Raw genomic sequence first — 16,382 nt, 5'->3', positions numbered from 1 at the left:
TTATCCCAGAAATTTCATTTACCAAACACATTCAGTGTATTCAAAGCCTGTGGACCGGCTTTGCAGCACAGTAATCAAAATGTGGCAGGAGAAGCTATTTCCCATAGCATCTCTCCGGCATCTGAAGTGAGTCAGCGCAGGATTATTCCTGGCAGACCTATAGTAGCTTAATAGTAATCGTATTTGTAATGTAATCAAAATGTATAGCAGGGTGTATTATCAAATGCTGGCACAAAGCACTTTGATTTCTGGGAGCACAGTCCAGAGCACATCTCAGCCAGGGCCGTTAGTGCAGCGACTGGTGGGAGAGAGAAAAGCTGGAAATCTGCATTTTAAAGAAAAAGTGAAGACAAGCAACAAGAGAGCTCCTGTGTGGGCCTGAAGGGCGAGAGAAGCCCCATGCTGGGCCCTGGGGGATCTCGGGATGCTCAGCTGTGAAAAGGACCTGGCTCTGAATCCAGGAATGCAGGGGTGAGCTGGGTGTCCGCAGGTGAGCTGGGTGTCCTCGATGGGTCCCTGGCTGTCCCCGAGTGTCCCTGGGTGAGCTATGCCTTCACTGCCGACCCCCCTCCCCTACAAGGGTCCACAGCAAAGGGCTCAGCAGCATTGGTGACACTGAGAAATGACAAATAACAGGCAGATGGGGACTTGATTCTTTGTCCTGGCTCTGACTATTGTTCACAGCCCAGAGCCAGGCAAGGGATGGGCCAAACGAGCGGGTAATTAGAAGGCGACAGGACTGGGGAGCCCCGGGAGCTGGTCCTGCCTGCGAAGGACGGGGGGTCGGCAGCCCCTGCACGCTGTGCCAGTGGGGATTTACCTGTCTGACACTTGCTGCTTCTCAGGGAGTTCAGGTGCTCCAGACCTGGCCAGCCCCTGTCCCTCTCTGCCATAGACAAGATCCAGGACAGCTTTCCATACCCATCCCTCTCTTCCAGCCATCTGGCTGCTTTATTCATGATGGTTTGTTTTTCCCTCTGAAGCACCAGTATATTCTCTCCTCCGCCCAGCTGAGGAAAGCTCAGATCCTGCTTTTAGAGCTCAGCTGCCTGTTTCAAGAGACCATCTCTTCAATATTCTTCCTTCTTGAAGTTGCTTGATATATTTAGGAAGCAGCTGCAAATGAGCATAATCCCGCTTTGCTTTCCAGTGACTGTCATAGGCTGAGTGTTGTGGCAGCGGCTGCTGAAGGTGACTTTGGTGGCCTGTCCCTTGCTGCCAAACGGGAGTGACACCTTGGCAGAGGCCATGTGTACAGAGGGAACACTCTGAAATTCTCCATCATCTGATAAGCCAACATCTGTTTTCTGTCCCATCAGTGCGACATGTTTTAGCACAGCCTGATTGCCCGTTGGGTACCAGGTTTAATCACCTTTGGGGCCGCCCCGCTATGGGGCTGGGCTGTGTATCACGGGGATGGAGGAGCTGATACTCAGTCACTCTATAGCCCTTATTATGATAATGCTCACATTTGCATATCATCTGGGCAACTTGTCCTTACTGTCTTCAAAACAGGGCAAGGTTTATTTAAGGAAGAAATGAAAAATGGGAGATATTATGAATTATTATGTAATACAGCACACCTGAAGCTCTGGCAGTGCTCCAGCCTTCATCTTTCCCTCTGTGGTTTGGGGCTGATGGGGTCTGTGGGCTCCAGCCCCACAGCTGGTTTGTGGGGCTGCACAAAGCTGCTCGTTGTAAGCAGGGTGACTCGGGTCTGATGTCACACAGCACTTTGCTGTTCTCATCCATTTCTGGCACATGTGCAGGTTGGAGCACGATAGCTGCTGGCAAGGCCGATCCACCCGCAGGCAGCCTGGGTCACATCCCGCACACCTGCATCCACAGCTTTTCCTCAGCGAGAAACATCCTGCCAGCGTTTAGGCAGGTGGTTTTGGCAGTCTTACAAGATGTTCCTCACAGCCGTTTCCCTTTAAAAAGCAGAGCTGTGAAACATAGGAGGGAAGTGGCATTTCCTGGGTTCTCAGGAGGGTGGTGTTGCTGGTGTGGAGCTCCCACTTGCCCAGGTCCCCTCTGCCTCCCTGGCCCCGCAGGGCTCATGCTGGAGCTCCAGCTGTGCTGGGCATTATGAGATCCAGCTGCTTTGGTTTTATTGATCCCTGGTGCTGAGCTTTGTAGGAATGCTCAAGTCCTGTTTCTCATGGTGTTGCTCTCCTTGGGGTTGATCATGGCCCACACTTTCTCAAATTTCTAGCAATGTTTAGAGGACTGGGATTACATCCAGCAGGACTCTCAGAAGCAGTGAATGCAGGTGCTGTGTCCAGGTCTCCGTGGGCATTGCAGTACAGTGCGAGCCCTACGCATGCCTGGGCTTCCCTGGGGACGGTGCTTGTGGCTCTGGAACCTTCCTGGGGCATCTCGCAGATCTGCACCTGTGTGGCTGCCGTGCCGTGGGAGAGTAGGGGTGCGTTAATCTGGGGAGTCTTAATTAATGGAAACAAAGTGCATATTACACATTAGCAGCCAAGTCAGTGTGTTCTTATAGGTGGCTGTGATCACACGTACTAGCAGGTGTTTTAATTGATTCAAAGCCAGGGATTGACCTGTTTGTTCTACTCTTAACCATTAATTAATTAACCGTGTGTGAACATTAAGTGTACCCTCAGACCAGGCTGGGAGGAGCAAGGAGAGGGGTTGTGCTGTGACTGCTGGGAGAGGGAGGTTCTGCAGCCCCCTCCTGTGTCCCCATCCCGGCAGGGGCTGCAGGGTCCCCTGCAGAGCTGTGTCCCTGGGCCGTGCTGCAGGCAGCTCCCGGGAGAGACAAGAGATGGGGATGTCGTATGTCCCTCCCAGTCCTTGGCCAAAGCATCCTGGTCCCTGCCAGCGCACGGGGACTGGTCCCACATCTGTGCAGCTCTGAACCAAAGCCATGCGGTTCCTGGGGAAACACCAGCACGGAGCTGTCTGATCAACACCCTGCAGAGTGGTGTCGGTGGAGGAGGAGAGCAAATTTATTAGGGGGAAGTGGAGAACTTCTCTTTTAGGACTTCCTTGACTTGCCTTTTCCATCAGATCCATCTGCTAAGGTGCAGATTGTAAACCCAGAGCTCGAGTGTTGGAAAGGAATGAGTAGATCTGTCGTATGGGTTCCAAATGAACACGAGCTCTACCTGCACCCCATGGGGAGGGCGGTGGTGATAGTTGTATTGCCATGAAAAATCCAGACTGGAGCTGTGAGTTGCCTTGGCCCTTATTTCTGACCCCTGCAGATTCCCTGCTCTGATAATTCTGCTGCTAATTGTTTGCTTTTTTCTCCCTGTAGGATCGCTTGTATTTTGTGATGGAATATGTGAATGGTGGGGACTTAATGTACCAGATCCAGCAAGTTGGGAGGTTTAAAGAGCCGCATGCTGTGTAAGTTCCGTAGCCCCAGTTTGGCTCCTTCAGGGTAGGTATTTGATGTACCTGTGTCATGTAGCTGGAAATACGGTCCAAGGCACAGGCTTTTGTGGTGCAATCCTGGGCAGGAAGGGAGAGAAAAGGAAGGACAGCAAGAACGGCCTTCATATGCTTAAAAATCACAAACAGTGAGGAGAGCCTGGGTGGGTTTGAATCGGTGTTTTGCACTCTGGCACAGACCCAGAATATTCTTTAAAGAAAGCTGTGGCAGTGCATGTTATCTCCTCGGCCTCCCCGAGATGACAGATAACTTTCCAGCCGTGTTGCCAGCACACAGTAACGAACAGCCATAGATCCTGGTGCTCACTTAATGAGAATTTGTGTAAGCAGAAGTGACAGCCCCTGCTAGCCCACAGCATCCTGATCGCATCCCTGCCCAATATGAGCACAGGGCGGGTTGTGTCATTCTCCTGTGATCCTTGTCTGGTATTTTTATATTGCAGCTGTCTTTATCCTTTGGTCATGTATACCCAGCGTGTTACATCTGGTGCGATTAGATTTGAAAGGTTTTCATTTTGATTCATCTCCTTTAATTATCAGTCTTCCTCTTAAATCTTTCATTTCAGATTCTATGCAGCAGAAATAGCCATCGGCCTCTTCTTCCTGCAGAGCAAAGGCATCATTTATCGGTAGGTGAGCAAGTTCCTCCTTCCTCTCTTCCCCGAGCACCCAGCCTGGGTGATGGGGGGACTCCTGCATCCCTGTGGTGCCACCACCGGGCACTGCTGGTGCCATGATGGGCTCTGGCCGCTGCCACCGCGTGTGAAATGGGGCTGGGACCCTCGTGGTGTTGCTGGGTTTTGAGGAGGTTCTTGTCTTTGTCCCTGTTTTATAGGAAGGCAGCTTTGGTTCCTCTCTTTCACGCGTTTCTCTCCATACGACAGATGCTCACTGGCAGCATGGACCAATTCTGAGCCATGTATTTTGCTGCAGGGCACTATTTTCTTACCATTGACACCAGAATAAGTGCTTATGAATGGCTTATTCTGAGATCTGCAGTGCAAGCCTGTCCCTTCTGGTTCAGCCACTAAAACTTATTTTCCATTCCCAATACGATTTTAACATCCAGAGTGAGCTCCAGGTGCCAGATCACGCTCTGAGGCTGCGGATTAAGCACTGAAACTCGTGCATTGCTGCAGTTCCCTGCTCGGGAGCGCTCCCAGGGTAGAGCAGAGCATCCTAATGAGTGTCAGATACCATTAACTGCTCTGCGAAAAGAAATGCCAGCTGTGCTACTGAAGTTATGAGATGCTGAAGAGTGTTCTGAAGATGAAAGAAGTGGAGCAAACCTGACATGAGGGATGTGTTTTGCTATCAGCCACTACAGAGACATTCTAGGGCTGCTGGTCCCCAATGCCCCTTCTTCCTTCCTTCCTCCACATCCGAACCCAGGCTCGTGTCCGTCTGCCTTTGTCCTGTCAGGATTCTAAGCACTGGCACAATAATTGGGAAAAACAGTCTTAAAGAACAGCCAGAAGTTGTAAATTGTGCTGTTGTTTTTATGTGGCTCTTGCTTAAACAAAGTGAAGCCTCGTGCAGGCCCTTGGGGGTCCCTGAGAACAGTCTCCACTGGACACAATGTGCACCACTGTGCCGCTCTGTCACCTCCCTTGTCCCTTAGTGGCACTCTGGGCAAGGGAAATCTTGCAGACATACTCCAATATTGAAATGGAGGCCCCTGAGTAGTGCTTTACCGCGTGAAACATAAATAAGCCAGGAATGGCACAGACAATAGATCTGTGTTGGTAATTAGGTGGCTGGGAATGTATAAATTGCACCTGAAATACTGAGCGTTTGCTGCAAAACTGCCCTGCAGGCTGGAGCATCCACCTCTGGAGAGGCTGTCGGGGCTGGGGGCCAGATCGGGAGCTCGGCAGCTGAAACTGCTTCTGCAGTTTGTGCCAAAGAGCAAAGCTCCTGCAGAGTGGGCACAGCTAACGCGTTCTGCCCATGAGGATCAGAGAGGAATGCGCTGATTTGTATTTTTGGGAGAGCATAGCATACGTGGTGCAGGGACTTCTGCTGAGTAGGTACTTCTTCATTGCTGCTGAGCTTTAAGTACACTTTGATTTTCGTAGGTACAAAACCAAAAATCTATTAAATCAATCTCCCTGATAGAGGAGAGTGTTTTCCATCACACACTTAAAAGCGATTTGCCCAGCATGGTGTTCCTGTGGGCTGAAAGTGAACTGAACGCTTCATCCCAACAGATCTCTGACTTATTTTTATTCATTTCCCCAAACATCCAACAAAGGGTCTGGGTGTGAGACGAATCCAGAGCTCACTCACTGGAGAGCACCTGGAGCCAGGAAAGTTGTGTCTTTGCTGGGTGGCTTTGCCTGTGGTCTTTTGTGTCATTGGTTTTTTGTCTCTTTGTAGAGACCTAAAGCTGGACAATGTGATGCTGGACAGCGAGGGGCACATAAAGATCGCAGACTTTGGCATGTGCAAGGAGAACATCTGGGATGGGGTGACCACCAAGACCTTCTGCGGCACCCCGGACTACATCGCCCCCGAGGTAGGAGCTGGAGGGCAGCAGGAGATGCTCCATACGGGTGTCAGCCCATCTGGTGCTCTTTTCTGTGGGATGGCTTTGGGCGGCTTCCTGAGAGAAATGAGGACATCAATGAATTCACTGTCGGACTGGAAGGTTCATCCCTTTGGCACTGTCCATCCCCATCGGTGCTGGATCTGCTGCTGCACGTCCTGCTGCTCCCTCCCCGCACAGAAACCCCTCCGGCTGCTCTCCCTGCAGCATGTTTTCCCTCTCTGGGTATTTCCCACTGCTGTGCCTCTGGCATTCCCATCCCTGTCTGATCCTCAGCGTGCTCAGACCTCACACGCATCCTTCCTCCTGGAAAAGCTGAGCCCAGGAGCCTGGCTTTGCCCCTCACCATGGCTGAGCTGCTTCCAGCACAGCGTGACCACTGGGGAAAAATGGAATTATGAGTGGGTAATATTTCCATGTGAAGAAGAAATCTTTAGATCTTGCCAGCTTGCTACCTGCAGCAAAGGGCTGTATGTCTGCTGAGGAGAGGCTCCCTGTTTGCAACCCTAGATCACTCCAAAATTACCTTGCATTTGGTTATTACTTATGTGATAGAGTCACTATGATACTTAGATGCAGTGCTGTATGGGTGCAATTTAATGTCCGACCTGTGAAATTCAGGTAGGTAATTATTCCCAAATGCCTGTTCCCTTAACGTAAGAGTACCCCTCTTCTCACTGCTGAATTTTCAGTGATGAGATTAACATTTATTCCTTTAAATATTTTAGAGAAACAGATTCTTTTGCTAGGACGTAGTTAGATGTGCTAATACGCTAAACTACATTGTGTTTTGCTGCAGCCAGAGAGTTTTTTTAATTACTTGTTCAAATGCGTATTACATATCCTCAATGTACCAAGATTACTACTGGTGTCCTGTTGGTACAGAGCTCAGTTGCTGTGTGTGATTAATACTCTTTCAAAGAAGGATGAATGACCAGTTCTCTTGGTATTTGCCTGAGCATTATCACTCAAACTCTTATTGCCTTCTGCTTGCTTTATTTTTTTTTTTCTAAAAGAAAAACAGAAGATGGGAAATTAGGGTGCAAATCACTATGGTACCCTAGAGTGGTGTTAAAGTTTGTTACCAGGTTGTCTCAGAAGACTGAATATACACATCCTCTACTTTGCAAATAGCACAAGGGGGTGTACAGTCCCAGCATGGGCTCCTGCTGGGTGGCCAAGCCTGCGGCAGAGCCGGGTCCCTGCATGAAGTTGGACCAGGCCTCCTCCCTGTGCAAGCTGCAGTGTTCTCAAGCCAACATGTCTTCAGGGTAAAAATGTCCTATGATTTCCGCAACCCATTTTTAGGACTTTTTCTAATCTAGGATATGGCTTTGAGTGCCAAGGCGACAGGTACAGAGCACTAATGACCCCACGTGTTTAATCTCTGAACAAAACGTGCTCTTCAGTTGTTGGGCTTTGACCTTCCCCAACGTGCAGTCGAGGACTTCCATTTACAGACAGCTCTTCTGTAAGGATCTCTTCTGAGTACTGTTTTCTTTTAAAAGCCTTTACAGTGTGAACTGTTCACACCTCCATTGCCCAGAGCACTTGTAAGTCATCTGAAAAACAAGTGGGAGGAACCTCAGGTGCACTTGGCTGAGGAATTTCAGAGCTGAAGCTGGACATTTGATCTCAGGCCCGACCCCAGGGTGCTGCAAAGGCTCCCAGGTCCTGTCACTGTGTTGGGACATGTGGCTGTGCCAGGACCAGGACAGAAGAGGAGATCAGTGTTGGGCTTGTTCTCTAACCGTGCCTCGGTGATGATGCTTTCGCAGGATGGAACTCATCTCTTCTCAGGTGGAGTGGCAGCACCTGACCCACACCTTGACATACCTCCTGGTGGGATCTCACTGGATACCACAGTGTCATCTGCAAGGGCCAGGGTGGCTGAACATGGGGAGTCCTGGGGCTGCAGGTGCTGCCGCAGCACGGAGCTGTGCTAGAGCAGGGCATGGACGAGACCCCAGAGGCTGGGCTGCTGGTTGCTGTGGATGTTCTGTGATTAGCATACGATTTGCATCCACACTTGAGTGTAGGAATCTTTGCAGAATAGAATTCTGTAATTAGGGTGAATAAATTGTGTGATTGTTTTGCATTAAGTAACAGATGGCAAATCCTGTCAATTCCCCAGCACTGAAATGTCGCCCGGCAGCAGCAACGCAGCGAGTCAGCAGGGGCTCGAGAGACCCTTGGAGCAGGACGGGTCCTGGCTGGGACTGTCACCGCTCCCACCAGCCCGGGCGCCGCTCTTGTCCTACGGGGTCTGGCTCATGGGGACCAACCTCCTCGCCGGGCTCGGCTGTGGGCACCCAAAGCACCGGCACGCATGGCGAGGCTGGCTTTGCTGCAGGGCTGTACATTATGAAATTTAGGGTATTTCATATTTTGCAAAGTAAATAATGGGGAAATACAAAAAACCCCACAATTTGATGTCTTATCCAAAGTAAATTTTTAAATTTTTAAATTAAACAAACAAATCAACAGCCAAATGCTGAAGTTATATCAATATTCATTTCAACTTCAAAACCACCACATTGCTCAGGTAAGGGTAGGGCCATTGGTTATTAGGATATTTTGTGAGGGATGTTCCGCAATAAATAATGGAAAGCAAACTGGCAGCCTGAAAGACAGAGGGTTTTGACTACCCATATGCTGTAAGTCTGTTTTAAAGGACCACGTATCATCCACAGAGAGACTAATTCTGTGTTGCTGTTTCAAACCAACTGCACTGAAGTCAGTGGAGGAATATTCCTGAAGTACATCGGGATGAGCAGGGACGGCTCTGACGAGTCGGAAAGAGCCCGACAAATACACTGAAGTTTCATCTGAATCAAAATGAGTCTGTCTCAAATCACAGTGAATATTTGGGGTTTTTTTTCCAATATTTAGTGCACATTTGAGGGCTGATGATTTTTTAAAGTTACTGAATCCTTCACCTATTGTGTGTTCTGTTTATAATTACTATTTCTCACTATTCAGGGACTGGTGTTTCAGTAAATAACCTTGTCCTTTTGGCCTGGATTACAGCTCGAAATTAGTTTGCATTGTGCCAACAGGTTCAAAACAGGAGTGTAATCCTGCTGTTTGTGTTGCTTTCAGATAATTGCTTATCAGCCCTACGGGAAGTCTGTGGATTGGTGGGCGTTTGGAGTCCTGCTCTATGAAATGTTAGCTGGACAGGTAATTGAATTTTAATTGACTCCTGTGGGATTGTGTTGAGTTCCCCGGTGAGCATGTGCTGCCATATGATTTGTTTTGTTGCTGGTGGGGGTCGTGTCTTTGTGGCTGAGATACCACCTTGGATGCAGCCCCGGGACTGCGATGCTGAGACACAGGTCATGCTGGAGGGTGGTTCCATGGTTGGGGGTGATTTACAGTAGCAAAGGAAGCTCAAAGCTCCAGAAATGCTATGAACATCCTGAATCTCTGTTTGCTTTGCTCCAGGCTCCCTTTGAGGGAGAAGACGAAGACGAGCTGTTCCAGTCCATCATGGAGCACAACGTAGCCTACCCCAAGTCCATGTCCAAGGAGGCTGTGGCAATCTGCAAAGGGGTAAGGGCTGCTCTGCAGGTCTGGAAGGAGGGAGGGGGCAGGCAGTGGGCACGGGGGTCCCAGCTGCTCCTGGCCATCGCAATGATCTCCCCAGGGAAGCAGTGGATTTCACAACATCAGACACTTTTAAGATGCAGCTGGACATGGTACTGGGTCAGCTCGTCTAGACCATGCTTTGCCAAGAAGGGTTGGACCAGCTGCTCTTCATGGTCCTTCCAGCCTGGTGTTCCTTGATTCCATGATTCCTCGCCCTGGTCCCGGCTGCGGGCTCCAGCGCAAGAGGCATCCAGCAAAACCTGCTCATGTTCTGGTGCCCGTGCTCTCTGCTCCTAGACCCACAACTTGTGCTACACTGTGTATATGTACAAAACCCAATTAAAACCAACACCTAGATCCTTTCTGCAAGGTTGCAGCGCGCTGAGCAGGAGAGGGAGGATGCAAGGGCTGGCCTGGCCCTGCTCAGGTGAAGGTCAGGAGAAGACTGGAGCGTTGGGTGGAATGTGGGAGTTGAGGGTGTCTGCCTGGACAGCCCATTTGCCCCTCAGTGACAACAGGGGAGCTTTGTGTGTCTGTGCCTGGAAAGAAAAATATACTTAGAGAAAATGAGTGTGATTTCTAAATGGTTTTCCCAAGATGAGATCCAAAGCCTTCATCCTGCAGAGGTTTCCATTGAGCTGTGATGAGTGGCCCTTCAGGGGCACCTGAAGTTCAGTGCCCATTGCGTCTCTGTTAGTTCAGAGCAGTGTTTTCATTATCATATCTCTTAATTTGCAGGGAAGCTCTGCATTGCCCAGTGTCCTGAGCCCCCTGTGGACTGGACCTAGGCAAGACTTAAATGCAGTCTAAATTAATTTGGGTTGAGGTGAATAAAGGCGGGCTGGGTCCTGATGTTATTGTGCACATGGTTATTGCTTGAGACTGAGCCTCGGCTCAGCTAGCTGGTGTCAAACAGGACTATAAATATGTGTTTGTGTAGGAATTTAAAAAATGTTTGCTTTTAATAGTTAATATTTAAAATATCTGAATGTTCTAAATCTCAAAATAGTGTTTCTATCTACAAATGACACATCTTGCGCTCAGCGCTCCCACTGCGGCATTTCAAAGCCTCTTGCGGTGTTGCCAGAATTGGGAGCTGGTGGCACAGAGGAGGATTTGCGTGTCCTGTGGGACAGGCACTGGGAGGCGACACTGTCTGTCCCACCTGGCACTCGCCTTCACCAGGAGGCAGTAAAATCAAGTCCTTAATTCGGAAACCGTGCTGGTGATGGAAGTGGCAGTTTCCACAAGCTTCCTCACCCTCTCTCATTCCTCATGCTGTTTCAGTCGGGGCATAAGGGGACAGTCCGGGGTGTTCCTGGCCAGGCAGGAGGGAGGGAAGGTGCTTGGTGCTGCTGCACATCGCTGTCCCACGGTCCCCGAACGGGGACGAATCTTACCGCCAGCTTTGCTGTTGCATTAGTCAAAATGTGAATGCTGCAAATAGACAAGAAGAAACCATGACTGGAACATCTGCTGGGTGTAGCTGTGGTGGCTTTTTTCACTTTTGGAAATGTGAGGCTGCATGGGAGGACATTTAGCTTGGCTCTTCATGAATTCTTGTACTTTTTTCTGCAGCAAAGTAGCGGTTCCCTTTGTACAACCCTTGTTTCAGGGAAGTGCACAATAAGTCCTGACACACTTTGCCACCACCAAACTGCTACACCAGAAAGTTTAGTTAAAAATATGTGTGATATTTATGAGCTGTTAGTTAGCTAGAAACACAGTATGCACATTTTCCCCTGGAATACAGTGCAGTATGTCTCAGTTAAGCACATGGGCACTGGAATTAGTGCTGTTAGTGCTGGTACGTGGTCTGTCTCCCAGGAGGACACAAGCCCAGCCATGGGTCAGTCCAGAGAACCAGCAATCACAGGTGCTTCTGCTCCCAATGCGCAGGGTTTGGTATTTCACTGCCACACTCTCCAAAACCATTTTGTTGTTCCGACGTAGTTCCACTCCCCAGTCGTCACGTCCTGTTGCTTAGCTCAGAAATGAAAAGCGTTTGCTCCTGAAAGCCACAGATCGGCTTGAGCCAAGAAACAGGCGTTAATCAGAGAGACTTGGCTGGGAAGCAAACTGGCGAGTGACCCAGAACACAGCACCGTGACTCGCCAAGTGGCATCAATTAGCAGATCAAACTGAGCGTTTCCCTCCTCCGCCGTCACTGCGGGTTTGTTCCGCGGGCTGATGTTTCCACGGTGCAGGTGCCTTGGCTTTGCTCTCTTGGTTGGGTTCTTGGGGCTCCCGGTCCAGCCCAACGTCACAAACCAGCTTTTTTCTGTCCCATACGACGGGTGTGACTGTGCCTGGGCAACCCTTTCCAGGTGAACAGATTGCCTGTGAAGATCAGCTCCCTCTTTCATCTCTGCCTGATGGCAAAGGCATAAAATGGCATGTTTTCCACAGTAAAGTTCACAGGTATTTTGAGTGGTATTCCCACTGGTGTGAAAAACACGTAATAGCTGCTTAGCGCCTGTGAACACGCAGCGTCCACTTGCCTGCCAGAGATAAAATAATAAAGCTGCAATTTAGCAAAACAGTTGAGTCCAGACTTGGACTTTCCTCTGTCTGAGCTCCAAATGTCAGACGTGCTGTTACAGGTGATTTGGTCTAAAGCATCCTTCCTTATCTGCAGAAGCCTGAAGGGTTTTCACTGTGTTAGTATGAGGATTAAATCAACTTGTTCCTGTTTAATACAAACAAAGCTAACTGATTATCCTGTGTAAGCTGGGAGAATCAATCTCGTGTTTGTGGAGTCCTATACATCAATAACAGATGGCACCTTCATGCTCACATGCATTAAAAAACAAAAAAACAAAAAAACAAAACAAAAAAAAAAACCAAGAAAATTTAATTTCTGGATGCATATATTGAAAATATTGAACAACTGCAGTGTAGTACAGCTCTGTTCAGCTTTACAGGCAGGTACATGAAGTAGAAAATCTATTACAATTCATTAGCCAGCTGAGCTGCTCTGAACTTGCTGTGCATTTGTGTTGTGCTGAGGAAGCCGGGGGTTTAACCACTGCACTCCAGTTTGGGGGGCAGGTGTTTGCGGAACAGTTTGCAGCACCTCTGGGATCAGTTTAATTGCCCTGCTTTTAATAAAGTAGTTCTTTTGTTGCAGCTGCATGGCTCATATTCTCTTTGCTTATCGACATCTTACAAATCTCTGGAATCTCCACCTGATCTCTGAACACAGCTCGAACAATGACCCTAGGATATTAATGTTTGTACAGCCGCCCCCAATTCTCATGGCCCATTTCACATTTCTTATTGAGCCAGTGAAAAGGAGAAGTGTAGCTGATAAACAACGTTAGTGGACTGTTTGTGCTTTTTTCCTCCAAATTGACTCTTTCATTAGAAATATGCTTCTCATCTGTGCTGCTGTGGCTCTGGAGAATTGGAGCTTGTGCTTCTAGGGCTGATGAAAGTTTCTGAGGACAGGTCATTCATCCCAAATGGGCAGCGGCCTTTGAAATGAGCTGTGCAGATGCTGAGCAGTTTGCTCTGCAGCAGAGGGGCTGCTCAGGAGTTTCACACACACCCCGCTCCCCCATGCACCCGGGGACACTGCAATTGTTTCTTGGTGAACCAATTTCATTTCCAGAGGAAAAGGGGATGTGCTCATCCCTCCCGGTGCTCATGTACCTGCGATCTGCTTATTCTGCTATTGTAAGGCACTGCCAACCTCTCTGTCCCAGAGCTGCTCCTGCTTCTCAAGGTGGGAGCACTTGGGGGGTGTCTGGGCACTGTTGGGCACAGTAGACGTTTTGGGACGCAGTTGGCCACTCTGTGACAGTTTCCTCTCTTCATCCCTACCCAGCTGATGACCAAGCACCCTGCCAAGCGCCTGGGCTGTGGCCCTGAGGGGGAGCGGGACATCAAGGAGCACGCATTCTTCCGCTACATCGACTGGGACAAGCTGGAGCGCAAGGAGATCCAGCCCCCCTTCAAGCCCAAGGCTGTAAGTGTGGCCGCGCTCCCCTCACGCCGGGTCTGTCCTGCACCGCCTGTCCCCCCGTGCTGCGGGTGTCCCCATGCAGGGATGGGTGCCCATGGGTGCAGCTGCTCGGGGATCGTGGCTCCTCTGATCTGGCCCGTGTCCAACCGCTGCTGTCAGAGGGTCGCTCTCGGATGCCTCATCTCACTCTGACTTGCAGGGACAGAAACAGCGTGTGCTTAGCTCACAGATATGTGTTGCAATACTGTCTGTTATCACAGTGGTCAGTCTTTCTGTCCGGTTCTTTCCTCCCTTTTTCTTAAGCTTAACAGGTCTCTCTTTTATTTTTTTCAATCTAAACGTTATTTCAACCTCTAGCCCAGCACCATGGTCTGTGTGAATTGGCTGTGAAGCTGTTTCACTCAGCAGTTTCTCTCCAAGGTGAAGTGGTGGAAAGCTGGAGCCTGGCTCATGGGCACAGAGGACTCTGCTGTGGGACAACCTGCTGCTCTTGCTGTGGGACAGGGGTTTCTGGCAAGAGCTGCTGTGTGCTGGGGGCACCAGGCCGGGGGGGCGAGCTGCCAGCAACAAACTTGGGGGGGCTGTGAGTCATCTGAAAGCTGGTTGTCAAAAAAGGTGAGACTACTTGGCTGCTCATTGGTCCAGACACCTTTGTGGTGACATCTGCCTATGCAGTGACATTGTCCAGGGTGCAGCCTGAGCCGCAACATGCAGTTCATCACTGGGGTCCCGGTGCAGCTGGGGTGCTGGGCCCCTCTGCACCTCCAGGCACATCGGTTTGCTGCATCCCTCTGTCTGTGGGGTCTCTGCCCTTCCCCAGAGAGGATGTGCCGGCAGATGTGCCCACGCAGACTCGGGGATAGGGACATCTCTCCCTGGGTTTCTGTATCTCTCTTGTCCATGTTGGGACTGGCAGGGTCTCAGCCATGTCTGAGTCTCTCCGCTGTGGTCCAGGTCCTTCAGGCAGGAGTTTATTCATATGTTTCCACCTCCTGCATGCCTGTTAGCTTCTGTGCCCTAGTTGGGCACTGGTGTTTTACAGAAAACTGTGAATCCAAAGTTAAATCTGATTTACTTAGCTGGTATGGGTTGATATTCATGCCCAGTGATGATCAAGGTGGGGACATTGCACGCTCTCTTCATCCATCATCCCGGAACGCAACCCAGAGTCCAGAGATGCTCCATGTATTTAACTGAGCCATCTCCCACCCTGCTGTCCTTCACCACCTCGGACACGTCTGCTTTTTCTCTGCTTTACAGTAAATCTGTTCCTCTGAGGGGACCTCTTCAGCGCTTGGAATAAGTCTGCTTTCAGGGAAGTGTGGTGTGGGAGTCTGGTGCAGGGTGCTCGGCTCCTCTAGCTCTCCTCCCTCTAAAAGCCTCTCTGTTCCAGCAGCCTTTTCCCTCCTGCAGCTCCATGCTTGATTGATCCAGTATGAATTACCACCCATTAGCTGGGCCGAGCAGGACTGGGCAGCCACGTCTCCTACCTGTACACAGCACCGGTGGGAGGGCGGTTGCCGGGGGTGCTGCTCCTCGGCCCGGCTCTGCAGCGATGCTCTGCCTGCCTTCCATGCTGTGTATTTGAATTTCAGACAGATGTTTTCACAAACGTCACTCCGGTGCCTTTGCAGGACGCTGGATGTGACTCTGTCCTCAGCCCTAGTTGTGCTGCAGGGTGGTCTTGGGCTGCTCTCTGCATCAGCAGAGAGAAAAGCATCCCATTCTCTGGGTTAGTCTCAGAAATGTGGGGACCCGGGTGGCCAGGAAGCAGCGGGTGGTGCTGACATGGGGTTGGAATTTCTGTCTGCTTTCCCTTCCCTCGGAGGAATGGGATCTCCAGGCTACGAGACTGTATAGGAAAGGCGCTGCCAGGGAGGTGTTAACTTTGATATTGAAGTATGGTAGTGCAAAAGTATTTGGTGCTGTTTTTACGTGCAGTTATTTGTTGGCTTAGGGTGGGATCCGACCTCTGTGCAGAGGGTGCTGAGGAGCAGGAGGGTCTGCGGGATGTGGCTCCGCAGGGCTGAGCAGCACCGGCGCTCTGGGGGCTTGCTCTGGAAAAGCCCGTTTCTCCTGAAATCCGTAACTCCTGCTGTTTCCCACCTCTGTTCATTTGCTGATGAAGCTGCTGCTGTGTCCCTGCTCTGTGTCTGCCCTTCCTTCCTGAGCAGATCGCCAGCGATGCTCTGTGCCTTGGCTTGTGGCACAGCATTACTTGGTGTTTGGTTTTTTTACAGTGAAAAACAATTGAATTCAGTCAAAAGTGCTTTCTTACCAGTTTTGTGTTTTAAAATGTGCGATTTTTGTCTTGCTTTGAATGTCTTATTTTCTTAAAAATCCTTCTGATGGCGGATCTTGGAAGGGGGACGGTAAGCTGCCGTCTGTCGCATCTCACCTAACGGCTGGTGCTGGGGAAAATTCACCATTTGATAGGACAGAAGATTAACAGAAAGGTAGGCGCAATAGATTTAGGATTTAGGTAGGATTAAGGCAACTCAGGTACCTGCTGATAGCTGATATTTCAACAGCAGTGTGTCTGCTCTGGGAAACACTGCTCCTTTCATGCCAGCTGTGAGCGCAGATCAGAGCGGCACAGAAATGGAAATGGGGTTTGGGTGCCTTCACAGTGGCTCCTGAGGAAAGACACTGTCATTGCTTCTGACCTTCAGCCGGGCATGCAGGGCTCCCACGCTCCTGGGGTGGGGGATTTGTGCAAGCCTAGCTTTTAAAGTCTTTTTTTCCCCTTTAAAAAAAATAAAATAACTTCTATAGAGATAAGGTTGCAGAGATTGTCTGCAAGCCAAGGTTTCAAAATACGCAGTAATACGCAGCTGTGGACTCAGTGTCTGTGCC

At 50.0% G+C, this 16,382-nt stretch overlaps 1 protein-coding gene across 2 annotated transcripts in view; it reads left to right on the top strand.

The window, feature by feature from the left end:
* Positions 1 to 16,382, top strand: part of PRKCB (protein kinase C beta) — a 107,999-nt gene that overhangs the window by 78,438 nt on the left and 13,179 nt on the right. For both annotated transcript variants that reach the window (XM_021291838.2, XM_065031196.1), the window contains exons 11-16: positions 3,284 to 3,375; positions 3,987 to 4,049; positions 5,800 to 5,938; positions 9,071 to 9,151; positions 9,416 to 9,523; positions 13,389 to 13,529. In XM_021291838.2, the coding sequence (XP_021147513.2) occupies positions 3,284 to 3,375; positions 3,987 to 4,049; positions 5,800 to 5,938; positions 9,071 to 9,151; positions 9,416 to 9,523; positions 13,389 to 13,529 (624 nt within the window). The remainder of the gene's footprint in view (positions 1 to 3,283; positions 3,376 to 3,986; positions 4,050 to 5,799; positions 5,939 to 9,070; positions 9,152 to 9,415; positions 9,524 to 13,388; positions 13,530 to 16,382) is intronic.

Source organism: Columba livia, chromosome 15, assembly GCF_036013475.1.
Source record: "Columba livia isolate bColLiv1 breed racing homer chromosome 15, bColLiv1.pat.W.v2, whole genome shotgun sequence".
Taxonomy (NCBI): Eukaryota; Metazoa; Chordata; class Aves; order Columbiformes; family Columbidae; genus Columba; species Columba livia.
The sequence above is the reverse complement of the archived record's forward strand: the minus strand, read 5'-3'. Positions and strand labels throughout refer to the sequence as shown.